Raw genomic sequence first — 25,096 nt, 5'->3', positions numbered from 1 at the left:
CTGACGAGTTGACACTTGCAGGGCGAGGGAGGAAGGAATGATTTTTAAATGGACCACCCTTGTCCGGAAATTCGTCACTCGTTCATCCCAAACTTCTATCCTAAATAATGCCATAGATGCACCGTTTTTGACAGCAAAAAATAGGGATCCACAGCAAAACAGGGAAGCATGATGGAAGGTGCGAACCTGTAAGTGACAATAGGCTAAGACCCACGACTAACCACTGCACCACGATGTGTGATATATGGTGGAATAACCTTCTATATGAACATCAAACGCTGCTTTTCATTGCTGACCAGCAGAGGTCCCTAATGGTCATTGTGTTAAAAACTGAGCAATTAACTATTTTTCAGCACAATTTGGTGAAAGCCCAAAAGGCTTCAGAAAGCCTTGGTTTCCACATCATTAGGCGTTCGCTTTCTGTTTCTGTTTGAATGTTGCTCGTTGATACTTGTATCGGTTGGCTCTGGTCTTGAGGGCGGCACGCAGCCTGTGAGACCGAGCAGCCAGTCAAGCGCTGTTTAGGGCTTAAACGCCCCACGAACATCGCTTACAGGAAGAGGGTGCAGTGGATGAGCAGCTGAACGCTGGTTAACGTTAGAACTAAAACAGGGAGGGGGCAATATTGATGCGTTCTAAGTTATGGAGCTAAGACGGACAAACCCCGCGTGCAATTGTGTTTTACTATGTGGAATAACCATATGTCTTATTTTCGGTAAGTACTGCTCTAGCCAAGCTGATAACAATATGGTCGCTATAGTTGATAGCTAGCTAGTGAGCTAGCCAGTACAGTAGTTTGCATGCTAGATAATTGCTAACATAGTATGCTTTAGTTAGCTGGCTACTGTACCTAGCTAAACGACGATAATAGTTGGCTTTAGTTAGTAACGTTAGTGCGTGACTTGGTACGATAGTCGTATTTCTAATTAAGGCATGTGATGCAGATAGTAACTAGAGTACTTGCTAGCTGGTTAGATTCCTAATATATGGGGTTTGATTAGCTTAACTTGTTTGCTAGGTAACGTAACTAGTTGGCACAAAACCAAAGAATATCTCAAGTTACGCGAGTGTGCCCGTTGGTGTGACACTTGACACATGTTGTTGACTTAATGACCTCTAAATATTTCTGAATTTATTGTTTTGGCATGATAACTAAGAATTGACCAACTTATTGGCTAAATATGACGGATTCAAATTACAGCAAGTTAAAAAGATTTAACTTAGTTCGTCATTTTTAGCAACGATATTCATAACTATGATGGTTTATTTTTCAATGGGGGAAAAAAAAATATTATAGTGGGCAGAGCAAGCAAGGAGGTGGGCAAAGCCATGCACGAACTAGCGAGATCCTATTGGCGCATTCTAACATGTATTTGCATATTTCTGTTAGGGAGCATGTGTGCATGCTCAATAACTACATTTCACACTTGAACTCCTTGTAAACAAACACGACTCCAACACCATTAAGTTTGCTGACAACACAACAGTGGTAGGCCTGATCACAGACAACGATGAGACAGCCAATAGGGAGGAGGTCAGAGACTGCCAGGACAACAACCTCTCTCAATGTGAGCAAGACAAAGGAGCTGATCGTGGACTACAGGAAAAGGAGGGCCGAACAGGCCCCCATTAACATCGACAGCAATGAAGTGGAGCAGGTTGAGAGTTTCAAGTTCCTTGGTGTCCACATCACCAACAAACTATCATGGTCCAAACACACCAAGACCTTTTCCCCCTCAGGAGACTGAAAAGATTTGGCATGGGTCCCCAGATCCTCAAAAAGTTCTACAGCTGCACCATCGAGAGCATCCTGACCGGTTGCATCACCGCCTGGTATGGCAACTGCTCTGCATCTGACCGTAAGGCGCTACAGAGGGTAGTGCGTACAGCCCAGTACATCACTGGGGCCAAGCTTCCTGACATCCATATACTAGGCGGTGTCAGAGGAAGGCCCAAAAAATTGTCAGACTCCAGTCACCCAAGTCCTAGACTGTTCTCTCTGCTACCGCACGGCAAGCGGTACCGGAGCGCACCGCCACCCCCCCATTGTTATTGTTATGTACATTTATTGTGTTACTTTTTGATTGATTAGATTTCTTTTTACTTTAGTTTATTTAGTAAATATTTTATTAACTCTATTTCTTGAACTGCATTGTTGGTTAAGGGCTTGTAAGTAAACATTTCATTGTAAGGTTGTTGTATTCGGAAGATGTGACGACAACATTTTGATTTGAAATGGTCAACAAAACTTAGTGCACCAGTGCCGGGTAAATACCAGTATCGCAATGTATTTTCCATGGCAAAAATGAAAACATGAAGGAGATCAAACTCTTTTGTCCCTTAAAACCCTGCTGTATGTAAAATATTGTGTGCTATAGCTTGGAAAATAAATACATGTGTTTCTGGATGACAACATGATGTTTGCTTCCAACACTAGGGCTGTTTTCCTAAAGAAGTTAAATCTGCTTCGTGCTTTGTTTCCTTGCCACGATACTAATGAGTATCGCGATACTGGTATCGTCCGTCCTGAATTGAGATCAGGCTTTTCTTTGATGAGCAAATCTGCAGAATGTTGGCCCAATTCCATCTCGCTCCGTACTCGCTCCGTACTTGGCCCAATTCCATCTCGCTCCGTACTCGCTCCGCTAACATAGTATGCTTTAGTTAGCTGGCTACTGTACCTAGCTAAACGACGATAATAGTTGGCTTTAGTTAGTAAAGTTAGTGCGTGACTTGGTACGATAGTCGTATTTCTAATTAAGGCATGTGATGCAGATAGTAACTGCTTCCTCTCCTTGCCATATTTGGTGGGTAGTGGAAATTCCAACCGAATGTATAAATCTGAAGCATCCGGTGAAACATCTGGCTCCTTGTTCTATCATTTTTTTTGGTGTAAAAGATAAAATGTCATGGGTATTTTAGCGCATCATTTGTTGTCTACTGCACTTTTGAGATGTCATATCACTTCCAATGGACTTGGTTTCTATTTGTGTGTTGCTTGCACACAGTCTGTTGGGTTGAAATTCAAAGGCTTGCAGGGAAAGTGTCCAGCTGTTTTATTATTGCATTCTGCACTGTCAGCATGTTTTTGTCACTGCATGCCTTCCTCTCTGACCTGGCTCTCTCTAACTGGAGAAGATGTTGTCAAATATGTACAGAAATCTGTTGAACGACTCGCTGTATATGCTTTAAGCTATGAAAAACTAGTAAACACAGATTAGTGTTGTCACAATAGCAGTACTGTGATACTACGATACCAGATTTTCTTTGGCAAAAACCCAGAAGCAGACTTAACTCTATGGTCCTTTTAAAACCTACTCTTGTAAAATATTGTGTGCTATAGCTTGCAAAATAAACAAATGTGACTGGGTGACAATAAGGCGTTTTTAAAATTATTTTCATAAACATTAGGACTGTTTTCCCTCATGTTTTGTTTCCTTTGCTTCCTTACTTCCTAGTATCGCGATACTGGTATCCTGACAACACTAACACAGATTGTTGTAAGAACACAGAAGCGAATGTCTGTATATCCTCTTTTCCCGATAGCTGGAAATTACTTGCGCCTAGTGCCTTTTAGAATCCGAGAGCGGATTACTTACACTTTCGTCTCTTACATTGTAGGCTCAACATTTCCAAACAGTCCCATTACAAGTCAGAATGTTGAATAAACTTAATTTGGATTTATTTTAGCTGTTGTCTTTGTTGGAGGCAATCTGAGACAATTTCCACAGGGAAGTGTTGTTAGCCCAACTTTTAGTATGCTGGTCTGTATATGGTTCTGTCGGTTTGTATTTTCATTTCTGGCGCAATTCGCACACATTACATTACATTACATTTAAGTCATTTAGCAGACGCTCTTATCCAGAGCGACTTACAAAATGGTGCATTCACCTTATGATATCCAGTGGAACAACCACTTTACAATAGTGCATCTAAATCTTTTAAGGGGGGGGGTTAGAAGGATTACTTTATCCTATCCTAGGTATTCCTTAAAGAGGTGGGGTTTCAGGTGTCTCCGGAAGGTGGTGATTGACTCCGCTGTCCTGGCGTCGTGAGGGAGCTTGTTCCACCATTGGGGTGCCAGAGCAGCGAACAGTTTTGACTGGGCTGAGCGGGAACTGTGCTTCCTCAGAGGTAGGGGGGCCAGCAGGCCAGAGGTGGATGAACGCAGTGCCCTTGTTTGGGTGTAGGGCCTGATCAGAGCCTGAAGGTATGGAGGTGCCGTTCCCTTCACAGCTCCGTAGGCAATCACCATGGTCTTGTAGCGGATGCGAGCTTCAACTGGAAGCCAGTGGAGAGAGCGGAGGAGCGGGGTGACGTGAGAGAACTTGGGAAGGTTGAACACCAGACGGGCTGCGGCGTTCTGGATGAGTTGTAGGGGTTTAATGGCACAGGCAGGGAGCCCAGCCAACAGCGAGTTGCAGTAATCCAGACGGGAGATGACAAGTGCCTGGATTAGGACCTGCGCCGCTTCCTGTGTGAGGCAGGGTCGTACTCTGCGAATGTTGTAGAGCATGAACCTACAGGATCGGGTCACCGCCTTGATGTTAGTGGAGAACGACAGGGTGTTGTCCAGGATCACGCCAAGGTTCTTAGCACTCTGGGAGGAGGACACAAGGGAGTTGTCAACCGTGATGGCGAGATCATGGAACGGGCAGTCCTTCCCCGGGAGGAAGAACAGCTCCGTCTTGCCGAGGTTCAGCTTGAGCTGGTAATCCGTCATCCACACTGATATGTCTGACAGACATGCAGAGATGCGATTCGCCTCCTGGTTATCAGAAGGGGGAAAGGAGAAGATTAATTGTGTGTCGTCTGCATAGCAATGATAGGAGAGACCATGTGAGGATATGACAGAGCCAAGTGACTTGGTGTATAGCGAGAATAGGAGAGGGCCTAGAACAGAGCCCTGGGGGACACCAGTGGTGAGAGCGCATGGTGCGGAGACAGATTCTCGCCACGCCACCTGGTAGGAGCGACCTGTCAGGTAGGACGCAATCCAAGCGTGGGCCGCGCCGGAGATGCCCAACTCGGAGAGGGTGGAGAGGAGGATCTGATGGTTCACAGTATCAAAGGCAGCAGATAGGTCTAGAAGGATGAGAGCAGAGGAGAGAGAGTTAGCTTTAGTAGTGCGGAGAGCCTCCGTGACACAGAGAAGAGTAGTCTCAGTTGAATGCCCAGTCTTGAAACCTGACTGATTAGGATCAAGAAGGTCATTCTGAGAGAGATAGCAGGAGAGCTGGCCAAGGACGGCACGTTCAAGAGTTTTGGAGAGAAAAGAAAGAAGGGATACTGGTCTGTAGTTGTTGACATCGGAGGGATCGAGTGTAGGTTTTTTTCAGAAGGGCTGCAACTCTCGCTCTCTTGAAGACGGAAGGGACGTAGCCAGCAGTCAAGGATGAGTTGATGAGCGAGGTGAGGAAGGGGAGAAGGTCTCCGGAAATGGTCTGGAGAAGAGAGGAGGGGATAGGGTCAAGTGGGCAGGTTGTTGGGCGGCCGGCCGTCACAAGACGCGAGATTTCATCTGGAGAGAGAGGGGAGAAAGAGGTCAAAGCACAGGGTAGGGCAGTGTGAGCAGGACCAGCGGTGTCGTTTGACTTAGCAAACGAGGATCGGATATCGTCAACCTTCTTTTCAAAATGGTTGACGAAGTCATCCGCAGAGAGGGAGGAGGGGGGGGGGAGGGGGAGGAGGATTCAGGAGGGAGGAGAAGGTAGCAAAGAGCTTCCTAGGGTTAGAGGCAGATGCACACAACGTAAACACTTGCAAGATATGTAAACAATGGCTGAGAGAAACCAAACCACTGATCGAACGTTGCTGACTTTGAATTTGCGGTGAGATGCAAGTACTTCCAGCTGAATGCGAGGAAATGTGCTTCGGTCGACAACATTTGGCTATTGTTTACCTATTGTGCATCACATGCAATGCTTCAGGAGATTGAAAATACAAGCCTACAGAGCCATATACAGACCGGCACCCTATAAAGTCAGGTTAATAATACTTTCTTGTGGACATTTTATCTTCACTTACTACTGTCATAATGACCAACAGCACGGACAACCGGTGAAGTACATTTTAACATAATTTTATTCAACATTCTGGTTTGAGAATCTTGTGACTTCTTTCAGACTGAATATCCATGGGGTAACCAAGGTAACAGTCTGATGTATTAGGCAAACTTAGGCCAAGCAGCTATAAAGCATCAAAGCTTTGATGTATACATATAAGTGCCTATAGAGTCCCAATCCCTCCCAGCTTCTCAACGTTGAATACATTAACCTCACTAGGGGATGTGGGACGCTACCGTCCCACCTGGCCAACATCCAGTGAAATTGCAGAGCGCCAAATTCAAAAACAGAAATACTCATAAAAATTCATGAAACATACAAGTGTTATACATGGGTTTAACCTGTTTAGGATAGGGGGCAGTATTTTCACGTCCGGATTAAATCGGGTACGTTTTTTTATCTGGTTATTACTCCTGCCCAGAAACTAGAATATGCATATAATTATTTGATTTGGATAGAAAACACCCTAAAGTTTCTAAAACTGTTTGAATGGTGTCTGTGAGTATAACAGAACTCATATGGCAGGCCAAAACCTGAGAAGATTCTATACAGGAAGTGCCCTCTCTGACCATTTCTTGGCCTTCTATAGCCTCTTTATCGAAAACAGAGGATCTCTGCTGTAACATGACATTTTCTAAGTCTCCCATAGGCTCTCAGAAGGCGCCAGAACGGGGAATGATGACTCTGCAGTCCCTGGCTGAAAAACAGCAGGGGTTTTGGATAGTGGTCGATCTGAGAACAATGACACGGGTGTGCGCGTGCACGTGAAGACACCATTTTCTTCTTTCAGTCTTTGAACGAAAACAACGTCTCCCGGTCGGAATATTATCGCTATTTTACGAGAAAGATCGCATAAAAATGTATTTTAAACAGCGTTTGACATGCTTCGAAGTACGGTAATGGAATATTTTGAAAAGTTTTGTCACGTCATGCGTCCGCGCGTCACCGTTCGGATAGGGACCTGAACGCACGGACAAAACAGAGGATATTTGAACATAACTATGGATTATTTTGAACCAAAACAACATTTGTGGTTGAAGTAGAAGTCCTGGGAGTGCATTCTGGCTGGGTACTCTCCTGACATAATCTAATGTTTTGCTTTCGTTGTAAAGCCTTTTTGAAATCGGACAATGTGGTTAGATTAACGAGAGTCTTGTCTTTAAAATGGTGTAAAATAGTCATATGTTTGAGAAATTGAAGTTACAGCATTTTTAAGGTTTTTGAATTTCGCGGAACTCGATTCCACTGGCTGTTGACTAGGTGGGACGATTTCGTCCCACATACCCGAGAGAGGTTAAAGAAACTTCTTGTTAATCCAACCACGGTGTCAGATTTCAAGAAGGCTTTACGGCGAAAGCATACCATGCGATTATCTGAGAACAGCGCCCAGCAGACAAATCATTACAAACAGTAACAAGCCAAGTAGAGGAGTTACACAAGTCAGAAATAGTGATAAAATTAATCACTTACCTTTGATCTTCATGTTTGCACTCACAAGACTCCCATTTACTCATTAAATGTTTGTTTTGTTCGATAAAGTCCATGTTTATATCCAAAAACCTCCGTTTTGTTGGTGCGTTTTGTTGAATAATCCATTTGAACAAAGCGTGGTCACAACAGACAGATGAAAAATCAAAAAAGTACAATAAAAGTTCATAGAAACATGTCAAACGATGTTTAAAATCAATCCTCAGGTTGTTTTTGTCATAAATAATCAATATTTCAACCGGACAAAAGCTTCGTCACTAGAAAAGGAGAAACAAGAAAGGTGCACTCTCGATCGCTCGCTGGACTCATGTCTGGAAATTTTCACTGTCCACTCATTGAAAGTGCTGTATCTCCCTCATTTTTCAGAGTAAAAGCCTGAAACAATGCCTAAAGACTAGAGGTCGACCGATTTATGATTTTTTTTAACACCGATACCGAACATATATATTTTTTACATTTGTAATAATGACAATTTACAACAATACTGAATGAACACTTATTGTAACTTAAGATAATACATCAATAAAATCAACTTAGCCTCAAATAAATAATGAAACAAGTTCAATTTGGTTTAAATAATGCAAAAACAAAGTGTTGGAGAAGAAAGTAAAAGTGCAATATGTGCCATGTAAAAAAGCTAACATTTAAGTTCCTTGCTCAGAACATGAGAACATATGAAAGCTGGTGGTTCCTTTTAACATGAGTCTTCAATATTCCCAGGTAAGAAGTTTTAGGTTGTAGTTATTATAGGACTATTTCTCTCTATACGATTTGTATTTCATATACCTTTGACTATTGGATGTTCTTATAGGCACTTTAGTATTGCCAGTGTAACAGTATAGCTTCCGTCCCTCTCCTCACTCCTACCTGGGCTCGAACCAGGAACACATCGACAACAGCCACCCTCGAAGCAGCGTTACCCATGCAGAGCAAGGGGAACAACTACTCCGTCTCAGAGCGAGTGACGTTTGAAACGCTATTAGCGCGCACCCCGCTAACTAGCTAGCCATTTCACATCGGTTACACCAGCCTAATCTCGGGAGTTGATAGGCTTGAAGTCATAAACAGCACAATGCTTGAAGCATTGCGAAGAGCTGCTGGCAAACGCACGAAAGTGCTGTTTGAATGAATGCTTACGAGCCTGCTGGTGCCTACCGTCACTCAGTCAGACTTCTCTATCAAATCATAGACTTAATTATAACATAATAACACACAGAAATACGAGCCTTTGGTCATTAAAATGGTCGAATCCGGAAACTATCATTTAGAAAACAAAACGTTTATTCTTTCAGTGAAATACGGAACCGTTACGTATTTTATCTAACGGATGGCAACCCTAAGTCTAAATATTGCTGTTACATTGTACAACCTTCAATGTTATGTCATAAACAATTACGGCCTTTGTTTGGAATAAATGGACTTCACACAGTGAGTCAATGAGCCTGGCGGCCCAAACTGCTGCATATACCCTGACTGCTTGCACGGAATGCAAGAGAAGTGACACAATTTCCCTAGTTATAAGAAATTCATGTTAGCAGGCAATATTAACTAAATATGCAGGTTTAAAAATATAAACTTGTGTATTGACTTTAAAGAAAGGCATTGATGTTTATAGTTAGGTACATTGGTGCAACGACAGTGCTTTTTTTCGCAAATGCGCTTGTTAAATCATCACCCATTTGTCGAAGTAGGCTGTGATTCAATGAGAAATTAACAGGCACCGCATCGATTATATGCAACACAGGACACGCTAGATAAACTAGTAATATCATCAACCATGTGTAGTTAACTAGTGATTATGTTAAGATTGATTGTTTTTTATAAGATAAGTTTAATGCTAGCTAGCAACTTACCTTGGCTTCTTGCTGCCCTTGCGTAACAGGTAGTCAGCCTGCCACACAGGCTCCTCGTGGAGTGCAATGTAAGGCAGGTGGTTAGAGCGTTGGACTAATAACCGGAAGGTTGCAAAAACGAATCCCCGAGCTGACAAGGTAAAAATCTTTCGTTCTGCCCCTGAACAAGGCAGTTAACCCACCGTTCCTAGGCCGTCATTGAAAATAAGAATGTGTTCTTAACTGACTTGCCTAGTTAAATAAAGGTGTATTATATTTTTTTTTAAATCGACCGATTGTTATGAAAACTTGAAATTGGCCCTAATTAATCGGCCATTCCGATTAATCGGTCGACCTCTACTAAAGACTGGCCACATGTAGAAGAAGCCATAGAGATCGTGAACTGGGTCCTAAGTCTTTGTATGGTGGATAGGCTTTCAATGGAAAAACAGCCTTTTAAAATAATAATACTTCCTGGATGGATTTTCCTCAGGTTTTCGCCTGCCATATCAGTTATGTTATACTCACAGACTTTATTTTAACAGTTTTGGAAACTTTAGAGTTTTCTATCCAAATCTACCAATTATATGCATATCCTAGCTTCTGGGTCTGAGTAGCAGGTAGTTTACTTTGGGCACGCTTTTCATTCCAAAATTCTGAATGCTGCCCCCTACCCTAGTGAAGTTAAGCAAGAAATTGAATGTTGGTTCTTTATCAACAGGTATAAATCTAACATTCGCTATAGAGTTGTACGCCCCGGCGGAAGTGCTGGTTGAGAATGGCACCACGGGGATCCTCAAGTGTTCTTTCAAGTCCAGGGAAGTGATCAGCAGTGCAGCCACAGTCACCTGGTCGTTTTGCCCGGCGGGATCTGACGCCGGAAGTGCTGTTTCCGTGAGTCCTTTCTTTTTCTGAGGTCCATGAAACTCCCAAGAGCTTACTCTCAGATCTTCCACCGATGGGTGTTCTAGCACAACATGTTTCCTGGTATTATTTAGGCCCACTGCCACAGAAAAGAGTGAGGGAGTTTGCGTGTGTGTTTGTGACTGGTCCAATGAAAGGAAAGGAGCCTGAGGAGGATTGTGTTATGTTCTAGGCCACTTCTTCCTGACCATCTGCGTCCTTCCCTTTCATGTTTCTCCAAACTTAAGCTTTGAATTCAGTGCTCCTCCCCTCCTCTGGTTCAGGGCAATATGTACATAGATTTTTGTTTCCTCTTTCAAAAAAATATATTGTGTGGCCAAATGAACATGACCCACAACTCATTGACGCAGTAACTTTGACCTGTTTATGTGGAAAGATTGTTGAGCCTGACAGAGTAGTTTCTGAAGGTTAATTAATATTTGCAATGCTGAGATTTGAATGGAAATGGCAGGAACAAGCGTAACTAGTCCCCCTATTCCCATTTCCCTCCCCTAGAGATCTAGCTAGCTGGCTCATCTTGCCCATAATGCTGTGCTTGTATCCGGCCTCGTAACAGAGTGCAGTTGGAGAGGGAGTCACCAACACCCACACTAATGCAAACAGCTATTTGTCCACTCTCAACTTTTAAACAAAATGACTATTAAGGATATCTGTCTGTCATGTAAATGCTAAACAAATTGCCCATCAGTTTGGTACAGTAGCAGATACGAACATAACACATAGTATCAGGGGAAGTTTTGCTGTTGCTTGGCAAAAGTGCCCAGTCATGTAGGTAAGCCATAAGCATCCCAACGGTTAAACCTGTTTGCTTGTCTTTCCCATTTCCTGTTATGAGTCCTTAGTCATTGGCTATATCTCAAATGGCAACCTATTCCCTATATAGCCTAGTGTATTAATTTTGACCAGAGCCCCATGGGCATACTCAGAAGAAGTGCACCATAAAGGGAATAGGGTGTCATATGGGACGCTGACACTGTGTGCAATTCTTGCGCAATCTATTTTCTCTTCCGTCATTCTTATATATAAAAAAATTAATTCAATGTCTTTTTTAAATATTTTTTATAGATTTTCTATTACACTTCTGCGAACCACTACCCAGGGAGTGTGGCTCAATTCAAAGACAGGGTGAAATGGGCGGGAGACCTGAACAAAAAAGATGCCTCAATCCATTTAATTGAGGCGCAGTTCAACGACAACGGCACCTACTCGTGTGCCGTGATTAACCCGCCTGACATATCTGGCACCGCCGCTCAGACACAGCTCAAGGTCGTCATCAAAGGTAAACTTGCAAATAGATTCACAACAGTACAGCAAAACTTAATTCACTTTTAAATAGGACCTGACCAATGTCTCTCACGTTGAAGGATGACTTGGAATAAAACAGCCAGAAAATACATTTCACCTAACAAACCAACTGAGTGATTAATCATATTTTACTAACCAGGGATTGAGAAACACTCGTACAAGAGATTCACAATTTTAACACTGATTTTTAACGTCTCAAACATTGAACTGGTATTATAGGGCCCTATAAAATTGGTATTATTTGTTTTTCCAAATTCCATTTATTTTTTTCCAAAATTCAGTTTTCACTGATGCATTATGTTAATCTATTATGATAGACTTCAATACATTTAATTGATTCCCTACTAAGTTTAATTAAAAAAATGTGTAGGGTCCTAGTAGTATTTGCACAGCTGTGACTTTGTAACGTAATTGTTATGTTGTATGATGATGCTTACGTTGTCTTGTTTTGCAGAGTCTCTCCCTCAAGACAACACGGCCGTCATTGTGGTCGCCGTGTGCGGCGCCGTCATCGGGCTTATCCTCATCTCTGTGGTTATCTGCCTGATCATCAAGAGGCATCAAACCACCCATGAATACGAAGGGTAAGGCATTCTCCCTTGTATTACCATCAAGGTAGTAGATGGCTTTAATAGTACTTGAATAACTTTACTTTGGTCAGTATCAATCATTACACCTGACCGTCAGTATCTGTAGAGTATTTTAGGAGGTATCTAAAAATGAAATGATATGAAATATTTTATCAAACAAATGAAATCACACAGAGGACTCTTATCCTGGTGATATACACTGAGAATACCAAACATTAGTAACACCTTTCTCATATTGAGTTGCACCCCTTCTTTTGCCCTCAGAACAGCCTCAATTCATCAGGGCATGGACAAACATGGTGTCAAAGGCATTCCACAGGGATGCTGGCCCATGTTAACTCCAATGCTTCCCACAGTTGTGTCAAGTTTGCTGGAGGTCCTGTAGGGTGGTGTGAAAAACCCAGTAGTGTGGCAGTTCTTGACACAAACCTACTACCTACCATACACCGTTAAAAGGCACTTCAATCTGGTCAGTCTATGTCATGGAAAGAGGAGGTGCTCTTAATGTTTTCTATACTCTATAATTTTATTTTGTGTGCGACTACTACTCTACTGTCAAACCAAGATTAATCAAAAGGAACTTAATTTCTGCAGAAATGATGTATCAGATGTTCATGGTTGTTTTTTTTTGTGTATGCGGCCTTTGCAGTGAATGGAGGTCTACTTTCAAACTGATGTTTTAATGGCCTGTTGGGTTGAGGGGCATGCCATGAATATCTCTTCTCTCTACTTCCCAGTACACACACGTTCTTAGTCAGCAGACCTTAACTCCGCTGCATGGGATATGGGGTTTGGGTTATGGTAGATTGTCGCTTGTGCCCTCGCTTGGAATAATACAGTAACATGTTTGTGATTTGATAAAAAAATGTTTGTGTCCTAAATAACCTTAAATGAAAACTAATTCGAAACACGCGGCTGGATGAGAGACATGAGTAGAGGACGTCACGCTAGTTCTAACTAGATGTTTAGACACTTCCCTCTTTTCTCTCTGTATCACATGATTGGGGTCAAGGTTTTTTCATGACTTAGGCCTAATATAAAGCATTAGTTGACGCACATCCAAATCAGTAGGGGAAGTGCTGACTAACGGAATCGTGAACTTAGCGAAAGTCGTAGACTAAGATGGACTCCTGATGATTTAATGCAGGAATGGGCAATTGGCGGCAGCTCCCCTTTTGTAGGCCCGCAAATCAATTTCCCCCCAACTCAGTAGGGGTCTCAACTTAATGTTGAGAGTTAGAATAGTAGGTGCAAGTTCGAAATTTGATTGTGCATCAGCGGTTTTCTCATGATGTCAGCCACTTGCAGTCACTCAATTTGCCCATGTCATTGGTAAGTTTGTCTTGCCAGCTATCTAAACTTGTAGTAATCATGGTCAAATTACTGAAGGGGGACCCCATTTTTGATTTTGTTAGTCACTCTCACATCATTTTAAAAACTGCAAACATTGCTCTCCACCCTATGGCAGAATTTGTAGATTTCAGGAAGTTCGCTGTAAAACTGCAACAACAAAAAAATCTCCGCCCCATTGCAAAATGAGTAGAATTGCATAAAATGAATTATACAATTGCAAAATCTTCCCTCAGCCCCATGGTAAAATGTGTAGAATTTCAGCAAACTTGCTTTAAAACTGCAACATTTTCTCTCCGCCCCATGGCAAAATGTGTAGAATTGCAATAATGCCCCCAAAAAGATAGGGCCAGCTCTGACTGCATGCATGGATGTGGGTACGCAGACCCGCAAGCCACTACGGCTCCTCATGAGTTCAGATTTTGTGGCCCCCACTGCCATCAAAGTTGCCCCTCCCTGATTGTAATAGGAATAAAACACCAATGTGTGCAACTTAATTTTTTCATTAAATTATCTTGGCTAAAGTCATTTTTGGGTGGATATCACATTAGATTTAAATAGATAATTTTTTAAACACTGCGATTAAAACTGCATTTAGACTCAATTTGGAATGTTTTTTTATAATTAGCCTATCATCCAAATCCACCATAATTATTGACAGCAATGTAGAAAGACGAGAGATATCATGTCTGTCAGTGCCCACAGTGAAGTATAAAAAGCGCATCGTTAAGCTTGGCTTGTCATCTAACGTTCATGTTGTTGTCTGCCACTCACATGTCACTCATCCACTACTAACCACTAATCCCTCCCTCTTCTGTCACATGTTTCCTCTAACACTACCTTCTGAACAACATACACATGTTCTTCAAGTCTCACAAAAAACTAAATGCTAACAGTTTCAAGATGACCTTTTAGTCATTTAGCTTACAGGAGCAATTAGGGTTAAGTGCCTTGCTCAAGGGCACAGCTACAGATTTTTCAACTTGTCGGCTCAGGGGTTCGATCCAGCGACCTTTCGGTTACAGTACCAACGCTCTAATCGCTAGACTACCTGCCACCTCAGATTAATTTCTAGAATCATTTTTAAAATGTATAAATTATATTGTATGTATTTTAAATGAAATGTATATGGTTTTTCTATAGTTTATCTTACTCTAAGACGCTTAATACATCCCCTGGTTAGATGTGAGCTGAGAGATCTTGTAGAGTGAACAAACTGCTGCGTCTCAAATGGCACCCTATTTTTTTTATATTGTGTGCACTTCTATTGACCAGGGCCTATAGGGCTCTTGTCAAAAGTAGTGCACTATTTAGGGCATAGGATGCCATTTGGGACATATACATGGTGTGTGTGTTTCTTTAGAGTGCCATGTTTGCTCTTCAGTGTTTAGTGGACGACTGATTGACATTGGTATGTACACATCTGAATGTTCACACAACTAATCTCTCAAGTGGGTGACCACATCTTTGGGGTGGGGAATGTTGTTTTTCTCTAATCCACTTCTTTATTTATTCTCTTATCTTATTGACCAATTGATTGTAGTATAGGCTATTAGGTAAACAAATTGTTTTTTAAGTCACTTTTTTTTGTTAAGTTGATGCTTTTTCTTAGTTGATCAGTTATTGTCTTCCATATGATGAAAGACGATCTTTATTTGAATTTGCTCCTGGTGCCCATACAAATGCTTTGTTAATCTTCCAGTACCGTGTCTCTACCCAATGTATGTCACTCCTGCAAACCTCTCCTCCCAACCACTAGGAGCAGTCATTTAAAAATGTGCCACATAACCTATGCAGAATCTGCCCATTTCTCATTTGCATTTTTGTCCCGTAAGTCTTCTCCTGTGTCTGTGTCTGTATGTGTCCATGTTGCCTATTTCTCTATGCGCCAACGCTTCCCGAACTGCACAAAACAAACCTCTGGTTTGCAAACCCCTCACCCGGCGTAAAAACTAGCTGCACCTCAGTGGAGAGTGTGAGCTCCCACGCCACACGCCCGGGGGGGAAGAAACCAGAGTCCAGCTTGGATGGCTCCAGGTGTAGCAGCCACTCCACCCCGGTCCAGGTAGGAGCTACAGTGAGTGACAAACCAACCATCCACACCCACCGTCGCCCAGGGGACACTTACAGGGTGGAGAGGGATCCACTAACTAACTAACTAGAGCTGAGATGCACTACATTTGACATGTTTTGTAATTTAGCAAACGCACTTATCCAGAGCAACTTAGTTAGTGCATTCATCTTAAGATAGTTAGGTGGGACAACCACATATTACAGGCATAGTAAGTATCGTAAGAGCTTGGACTAGGAGCTAGCCTCCCATAGGGGTGGGAATGCGAAGAGACCAGAGGTTGCAGTACGTAGTGCTCAGGTTGGGGTGTAGGGTTTGAGCATAGCCTGAAGGTAGGGAGAGGCAGTTCCTCTTGCTGCTCCATAGGCAAGGACCATGGTCTTGTAGTTGATGCAAGCTTTGACTGGAAGCCAGTGGAGTGTGCAGAGAAGTGGGGTGACATTGGAGTACTTGGGAAGGTTGAAAACGCTGCAGTGGCAGGTGTTTGATGGCACTAGCGCAGAGCCCAGCCAACAGCAAATTGCAGTAGTCCAGATGGAAGATGACAAGTGCCTGGATTAGAACCTGCACCGCTTCTTGTTTTTAGGTAGGGTCGAAGGCAGCAGATAGACCTAGGAGGATGAGAACAGAGGAGAGAGAGTCGGTTTTGGCAGTGCGTAGAGCCTCTGTGACACAGAGAAGAGCAGTCTGTTGAGTGACCCGTCTTGAAGCCTGACTGGTTTGGGTCAAGAAGATCGCGTGCTAAAGTGTTTTAGAAAGAAGGGATACAGGTCTATAGTTTTTGGCGTCAGATGAGTCGATTGTTGGTTTCTTGAGGAGAGCGACTCGGGCCATTTTAAAGTCAGAGGGGATGCAGCCAGTGGCCTGGGATGAGGAATGGGAGAAGGTCTCCAGAGATCGTCTGGAGGAGGGAATGGGGTCGAGCGGGCAGGTTGTCTGGCAGCCAAACCTCGCTAGTCACAGGATTTCATCTGCACTACAGCATTACCCTTGCCCAGATCTATTTGTGCTCTTGCCAACTCTATTACCGTCATTGACAAGCCAACATTTGACTACTACAGCATAGGGTTTCAAGCTGATCTCCTTGATGGCTTCTGTGTCTGCTTGTTCTTTAGTTTTTCATCCATCTGATTTCAGACCTGGAACACCAGGGTTGTGTTAAGTACAGGAACATTGTAACAAAATGTTGACTATTCTACCTACTGAACACAACCCAGGTGGACACTCTCCATAACCAATCACAGGTATTAATACACTCAAATGTAATTTGTCATTTGTTTTCAGACCTCAGAAAGTAGTCTAATGTCGAGATGAGTCCATGTCCCAGGCCATGTGTTGTGTAAGTCCAGCTACAGTGGCAAGAAAAAGTATGTGAACCCTTTGGAAATACCTGGATTTCTGCATAAATTGGTCCTAACATTTGATCTGATCTTCATCTAGGTCACAACAATAGACAAACACAGTCTGCTTAAACTAATAACACACAAACAATTATACGTTTGCATGTCTGTATTGAACACACCATGTAAACATTCACAGTGCAGTGTGGGAAAAGTATGTGAACACTTGGATTTAATAACTGGTTGACCCTCCTTTGGCAGCAATAACCTCAACCAAACTTTTTCTGTAGTTGCGGATCAGACCTGCGCAACGTTCAGAAGGAATTTTGGACCATTCCTCTTTACAAAACTGTTTCAGTTCAGCAATATTCTTGGAATGTCTGCTGTGAACTGCTCTCTTGAGGTCATTCCACAGCATCTCAATTGGGTTGAGGTCAAGACTGACTGGGCCACTCCAGAAGACGTATTTTCTTCTGTTGAAGCCATTCTGTTGTTGATTTACTTCTGTGTTTTGGGTCGTTGTCCTTTTGCATCACCCAACTTTTGTTGAGCTTCAATTGGCAGACAGATAGCCTAACATTCTTCTGCAAAATGTCTTGATAAACTTGGGAATTAATTTTCCCGGCGATTATAGCAAGCTGTCCAGGCCCTGAGGCAGCAAAGCAGCCCCAATCCATGATGCTCCCTCCACCATACTTTACAGTTGGGATGAGGTTTTGATGTTGGTGTGCTGTGCCTTTTTCTCTCCACACATAGTGTCGTGTGTTCCTTCCAAAAAACTCAAATGTAGTTTAATCTGTCCACAGAATATTTTGCCAGTAGTGCTGTGGAACATCCAGGTGCACTTTTGCAAACTTCAGACGTGCAGCAATGTTTTTTATGTACAACAGTGGCTTCTTCCGTGGTGTCCTCCCATGAAAACCATTCTTGTTTAGTGTTTTACGTATCTTAGACTCGTCAACAGAGATGTTAGCATGTTCCAGAGATTTCTGTAAGTCTTTAGCTGACACTCTAGGATTCTTAACCTCATTGAGCATTCTGCACTGTGCTCTTGCAGTCATCTTTGCAGGACGGCCTCTCCTAGGGAGAGTAGCAACAGTGCTGAACTTTCTCCATTCATAGACAATTTGTCTTGCCGTGGACTGATGAACATCAAGGCTTTTAGAGATACTTTTGTAACCATTTCCAGCTTTATGCAAGTCAACAATTCTTAATCTTAGGTCTTCTGAGATCTCTATTGTTCGAGGCATGGTTCACATCAGGCAATGCTTCTTGTGAATAGCAAACTCAAATTTTGTGAGTGTTTTTTTTATAGGGCAAGGCAGCTCTAACCAACATCTCCAAACTTGTCTCATTGATTGGACTCCAGGTTAGCTGACTCCTGACTCCAATTAGCTTTTGGAGAAGCCATTAGCCTAGGGGTTCACATACTTTTTCCAACCTACACTGTGAATGTTTAAATTATGTATTCAATATAGACAAGAAAAATACAATAAATTGTGTTTTATTAGTTTAAGCACACTATGTTTGTCTATTGTTGTGACTTAGATGAAGATCAGATCATTTGTTCAGTTTATGCAGAAATCCAGGTAATTCCAAAGGGTTCACATACGTTTTCTTGCCACTGTATATGCCTCAAACTAAAATCAATGGAAAAGATAAGCACCATTTTGCATTGCTTGTCTTTCCCATTCATTTGGGGTTGACGCGTAGATGGATTTGCACAACAATTGGCATGGGATGTGGACTAGGGCGATATGGACAAAATATAATATAATCACAGTATTTTTATTTTTATGTTGACGGTATAAAAGTTCTACGTTTTGCTAGTAGTGTGTTACCCTAGGGTGGCAGCACATACATTCTAAGTTAATTTAATGGGTCTTTCTCTAGTCTGATTGTTTTATACAGTTCAGTTAAACTTAAAACAATTTATACATTTCTGTATTTCCTGCACTCATTTGAGATCATTTATATGCTGCCACATAGGGCTGCACGATATGGGCAACCAATCTAGACCTTATTTTTAACCAAATATTGCAATTGCGATTTGACTTCCGATTTAGAGCAAAACACTTGAGTGAACATTGAATGTTTTCTCTTAGCTACTTCATGTAGCTAACATATTTACATATTCCTCTTTGATTTAGAAGACACTGTTGCACAAACAACATGCTGATTCTACACCATTACTGGTACTATCGGGCTGTATAGCTAGTTATGCTTACTCTGACTCTACATTTATTAGCTAGGTAGCCAGCTAACTAGCGATTTAGTATTAGCGGCTAACACGATTTAGGCCCAACTTGCTAAGAAAAGACAAACTAGCCTTTTGCAGATGTAAGTAACACAAACGTATAGTGTAATTATAGAACGCTAGTGGATTTATATTAAGAAGCAAAGTGAAAACAGCATCATTGTCATCAACATTTCTGCATGTGCTGCATTGACCATGCAGACTGAACGCAAGTGTCTTGTGGTCAAGGAACAACAAATGCACTCCTTGAGTGACAGGGGGCGGGCTTGGTCTGCGTGGAATGTGTCATGGAGATAAAGCAGAGAGAGGTGACTCAAGTAGCGGTGTAAACTATAAAAATGGACGTTGCACACAGTATCACATTTAACAAACCAAACATTCAAATACTGTTATAGAAGGTAAAGTAAAAACCCAAACCGGTCCGTGCATCAATACCGGTGTATATAGTAAAATACGGTATACTGCCCAGCCCTAGTTTGGATTTATCTTGAAGTTGGATTACTTTTAAGGTCTGAAAACATTTGAAAGCTTTGATTTTGAAGTGTAATGTCCCTTTAAGTCTAAGATAGAGACCCGTAGACATTGCAGCCTTTAAGTACTGTAGGCAGATACCCCTTCTCTACAGACTGACTTCAGTGGTCACCAACCCTGGGCCTGGAGCAGGCTTTTGTTCTATCCCAGCAGTGACCCACCTGATCCAAATAGTCATCAATTATTATTGAATTGATGAGGTGTTTTGGTGCTGGACTGAAACAAAAGCCCACACATCCTGTAGCTTTCCAGTACTAGGATCGGTGATTAACAAGATAGTACATTAACAAGTATTGTGTGAGACCTCTTATTTAGGTTGAACTCTAAATGCTTATGTCAACAACAGCAGGCCGGAGTGTCACAGCATATTCTTTTGCGAAGCTGCTGTTGCTGACATAAGCATGCATAGATGTTCATTTAGTGCCTATGAAGGTGTTATGCATTGCATATGAATGTTCATAGGAGTCCTCTAATTTAAACTGATATTGTAGGATTATGTCTGGGGAAAAAAAGAACCTTATATGCTTTGTGTCTCTCTGAGAGGCGTTTGTTTACGGTCAACTTTGCCGGTCGACTGGTTTCGTTTGCTGATCTTGTGAGGGACGTCATGAGAGGCGCCTCTCCCTTATTACTTTAAGAGACGTGTCGGGGCAGATCTGTGGTGGCTACATTCCTGTGTACTGTACTGTACTTTTCAGTTGTTTGTGTGTTGTTTCCTCCCCATCTACAGTGCCTTCAGAAAGTATTCACACCCCTTGACTTTGTCCACATTTAGTTGTGTTACAGCCTGAATTTAAAATTGATTAAATTGAGATTTTTTTGCCACTGACCTACACACAATACCCCATAAGGTCGAAGTGGAATTATGTTTTCCGAAATGTAGACAATTGTTAGTTATTTTTAAGTAAAGTTGAAATGTTCGAGTGTATTCAACCGCTTTGTTATGGCAAGCCTAAATAAGTTCAGGAGTTAAAATTTGCTTAACAAGTCAAATAATAAGTTGCATGGACTCGCTCTGTGTGCAATAATAGTGTTTAACCTGTTTAGGATAGGGGGCAGTATTGACACGGCTGGATAAAAAACATACCCGATTTAATCTGGTTACCACTCCTACCCAGTAACTAGAATATGCATATACTTATTACATATGGATAGAAAACACCCTAAATTTTCTAAAACTGTTTGAATGGTGTCTGTGGGTATAACAGAACTCAAATGGCAGGTCAAAACCTGAGAGATTCCTTTACAGGAAGTGGCCTGTCTGACCATTTCTTGAACTTCTTTTCCATCTCTATCATTTACTAAGGATCTCTGCTCTAACGTGACACTTCCCACGTCGTCCATAGGCGCTCAGAGCCCGGGAAAAAACAGAATGTCGTCATTCCAGCCCCAGGCTGAAACACATTATCGCCTTTCTCAAGTGGCCGATCAAGGGACACTGGGCTTATGCGCGTGACCCCGACCGCCCCCGCCTTTGGGATTTTTTCCTCTGTTTGCCGAAAAGGAGATTCCCTGTCGGAATATTATCGCTTTTCTACGAGAAAAATGCCGTAAAAATTTATTTTAAACAGCGGTTGACATGCTTCGAAGTACGGTAATGGAATACTTAGAATTTTATTGTCACGAATTGCGCCATGCGCGCGACACTTCTTTACTATTTCGGATAGTGTCTTGAACGCACGAACAAAACGCCGCTATTTGGATATAACGATGGATTATTTTGGACCAAACCAACATTTGTTATTGAAGTAGCAGTCCTGGGTGTGCATTCTGACGAAGACAACAAAAGGTAATCAAACTTTTATAATAGTAAATATGATTATGGTGAGTGCTAAACTTGCCGGGTGTCTAAATAGCGAGCCCGTGATGCCTGGGCTATGTACTTAGAATATTGCAAAATGTGCTTTCACCAAAAAGCTATTTTAAAATCGGACATATCGAGTGCATAGAGGAGGTCTGTATCTATAATTCTTAAAATAATTGTTATGCTTTTTGTGAACGTTTATCGTGAGTAATTTAGTAAAATGTTAGCGAATTCCCCGGAAGTTTGCGGGGGGTATGCTAGTTCTGAACGTCACATGCTAATGTAAAAAGCTGGTTTTTGATATAAATATGAACTTGATTGAACAAAACATGCATGTATTGTATAACATAATGTCCTAGGGTTGTCATCTGATGAAGATCATCAAAGGTGAGTGCTGCATTTAGCTGTCTTCTGGGTTTTGGTGACATTATATGCTGGCTTGAAAAATGGGTGTCTGATTATTTCTGGCTTGGTACTCTGCTGACATAATCTAATGTTTTGCTTTCGTTGTAAAGCCTTTTTGAAATCGGACAGTGTGGTTAAATTAACGAGAGTCTTGTCTTTAAATGGCTGTAAAATAGTCATATGTTTGAGAAATTGAAGTAATAGGATTTTTAAGGTTTTGAAAATCGCGCCACAGGCTGGCAGTGGCTGTTACGTAGGTGGGACGAATTCGTCCCGCCTAGCCTAGAGAGGTTAACATAATTTTTGAATGACTACCTCATCTCTGTACCCCACACATACAATTGTCTGTAAGGTCCATCAGTCAAGCAGTGAATTTCAAACACACGTTCAACCACAAAGACCAGGGAGATTTTCAAATGCTTCGCAAAGAAGGGCACCTATTGGTAGATGGGTAAAAATGAAAAAAGCAGACATTGAAATTCCCTTTGAGCATGGTGAAGTTATTAATAACATTTTGCATGGTGTATCAATACACCCATTCACTACAAAGATACAGGCGTCCTTCCTAACTCAATTGCAGGAGAGGAAGGAAACAACTCAGGCCAATGGTGATATTAAAGCAGTTACAGAGTTTAATGGCTGTGATAGGATAACTGAGGATGGATCAACAACATTATAGTTACTTCACAATACTAACCTAAATGAGTTAGTGAAAAGAACAAAGCCTGTACAGAATAAAAAAATATTCCAAAACATGCATCCTGTTTGCAACAAGGCACTAAAGTAATACTGTAAAAAATGTGGCAAAGCAATTAACTTTTTGTTGTCAATACAACGTGTTATGCACAGATGCAGACTGTCAAATGTTTTGGTATAGTCTTTATCTTCTTCACCTTGTGTGGAGATTTAAAGTTCTAAACATTTTCGGCCGTGTAGCCATAGCTACAAGTTTTCTGGTTTTAGAGTTTCAACCATTTCAACATTTAGCTCATGCTTCACTTCTGCTGGTCCGTTAATCCTTAGCGAGTCCTCTTAAGCACTCTGGTCAAAAAGGGTGGTTCCATCACACTGACACACTCTTCTGACCTCATTCGGGGCGTGGCTTCGTTTTCATGTCCGTTACACATTAACTATGATCTCGTTAGAAAACTAAAATCACATTCCAATCTTAAAAAAAAATAGTTTCATTGTTCTTGATATTTCCTACACAACGTAAAGGATGTAAACCTGACATACACAGTGTGAAAGCTCTTCAAGTTACAGTATTTTAGTTTATACAGTTTTTAATAGAATCACAAAATGAAAAGCAATATGACATGATTATTCTTTAGATCCTCACTGACCATTCTTAACAGTCGTAGCTTAGAAATATTGTTCCAAAGTTCACTCTTTGGGCGGCAAAATGTCTTCATAACAAAGACATTCCGATCTTAATACTAGAGACCAAAAGGAGTCGTCTGCTGCATACAATTACAATTGGCGTGAGGTGTCATAAAATGGGCCCAGCCCTCCTCTCCAGTAAGAGAGGGGGGTCTGGTTATCTGTCAGCCATTTGCCAAGCTAATCTGAGGCCTTGGATCCTTGACCAGGAGAGTCATGACACTTGTAATTGTTAAGGACCTGACAAGTGTTTTTAGGCAAAAAAATAAATATAATGGAGCTAACCACAGGCAAAATCCTAGAGGAAAACATGGTTCAGTCTGCATTCCACCAGACACTGGGAGACAAATTCACCTTTCAGCAGGACAATAACCTAAAACACAAGGTGAAATAAACACTGGAATTGCTTACCAAGAAGACGGTGAATGTGGCAGAGTTACAGTTTTGACTTAAATCTATGGCAAGACTTAAATAGTTGTCTAGCAATGATCAACAACCAATTTGACAGGGCCTGAAGATTTTAGAAAATATTACTTGGCAAAAGCTTTAAATCTTTTTTTCCATTTAACCTTTATTTAACTAGGCAAGTCAGTTAAAAACAAATTCTTATTTACAATGACTGTCTACACCGGCCAAACCCGGACAACGCTGGGGCCAATTGTGCTCCGCCCTATGGGACTTCCAATCACGGCCGGTTGTGATACTGTAAACAGCCCATCTATCTACCTACCTCATCCCCATACTGTATGTATTTATGTATCTTGCTCCTTTGCACCCCAGTATCTCTACTTGCACATTCATCTTCTGCATATCTACCATTCCAGTGTTTAATTGCTATATTGTAATTACTTTGCCACCATGGCCTATTTATTGCCTTAACTTACCTAATTTGCACTCACTGTATATAGACTTTTTGTTTTCTTTTGTTCTACTGTATTATTGACTATGTTTTGTTTATTCCATGTGTAACTCTGTGTTGTTGTATGTGTCGAACTGCTTTGCTTTATCTTGGCCAGGTCGCAGTTGCAAATGAGAACTTGTTCTCAACTAGCCTACCTGGTTAAATAAAGGTGAAATAAAATGTAAAAAATTAAATACAGCCAGGAATCGAACCAGGGTGTCTGTAGTGACGCCTTTAGCACTTGATGCAGTGCCTTAGACCGCTGCGCCACTCAGGAGCCACAGCTCTTAGATTTACCCAGGAAGACTCACAGCTGTAATCGCTGCCAAAGGTGCTTCTACAAAGTATTGACTCGGGTGTGAATACTTATGTAATTGGTTTCACGTTGCCATTATGGGGTATTGTGTGTAGATGGGTGAGAATTTTGAATTCAGGCTCTAACGCAACAACGTTTTGAATACTGTAGGTCAAGGGGTATGAATATTTTCTGAAGGCACTGTATGTTTCCTATGATTTTCTTTTTAAATTTAAATTAGTTTTGTTTTGTGTGATTCTGCAGATGGAAGCCTGTAACAACGCCAGACTGTTATTTTGTGCTACAGTCTGGCGTTGTTACAGGCTTCCATCTGCAGTCGGCCATTTGAACTTAACAGCTGAACCAGTCTGACATGTATTTTTACTAACACAGCCCCCCCCCCCCCCCTCCCCTTTTCCTCATCTCTCCACCCATCCATATGCTCATCACAACAGGGACCGGTGATATACGCCCAGTTGGATCACTCAGGCACCAAGAGCCCCAACTCATTCCACAAGATGGAGCCAGTGGTCTACGCTGACATAAGGAAAAACTGAA

General features: G+C 41.8%; 1 protein-coding gene across 2 annotated transcripts; it reads left to right on the top strand.

Annotated features, from left to right (window-relative positions):
* Positions 1 to 322: 322 nt before the first annotated feature.
* Positions 323 to 25,096, top strand: LOC106567551 (myelin protein zero-like protein 1). Of its 2 annotated transcripts, none has more exons than XM_014137001.2 (6): positions 323 to 715; positions 10,107 to 10,279; positions 11,375 to 11,588; positions 12,069 to 12,198; positions 15,511 to 15,619; positions 24,994 to 25,096. In XM_014137001.2, the coding sequence occupies exons 1-6, from the start codon at positions 643 to 645 to the stop codon at positions 25,093 to 25,095; spliced, it is 801 nt and encodes a 266-aa protein (XP_013992476.1). In that variant the 5' UTR covers positions 323 to 642; the 3' UTR covers position 25,096. The 2 variants fall into 2 exon arrangements, with proteins under 2 accessions (XP_013992476.1, XP_013992475.1); XM_014137000.2 differs by having other exon boundaries at positions 15,511 to 15,631.

This window comes from Salmo salar, chromosome ssa13 (assembly GCF_905237065.1).
Source record: "Salmo salar chromosome ssa13, Ssal_v3.1, whole genome shotgun sequence".
NCBI lineage: Eukaryota > Metazoa > Chordata > Actinopteri > Salmoniformes > Salmonidae > Salmo > Salmo salar.
This window is presented reverse-complemented; position numbering and strand designations above follow the sequence as displayed.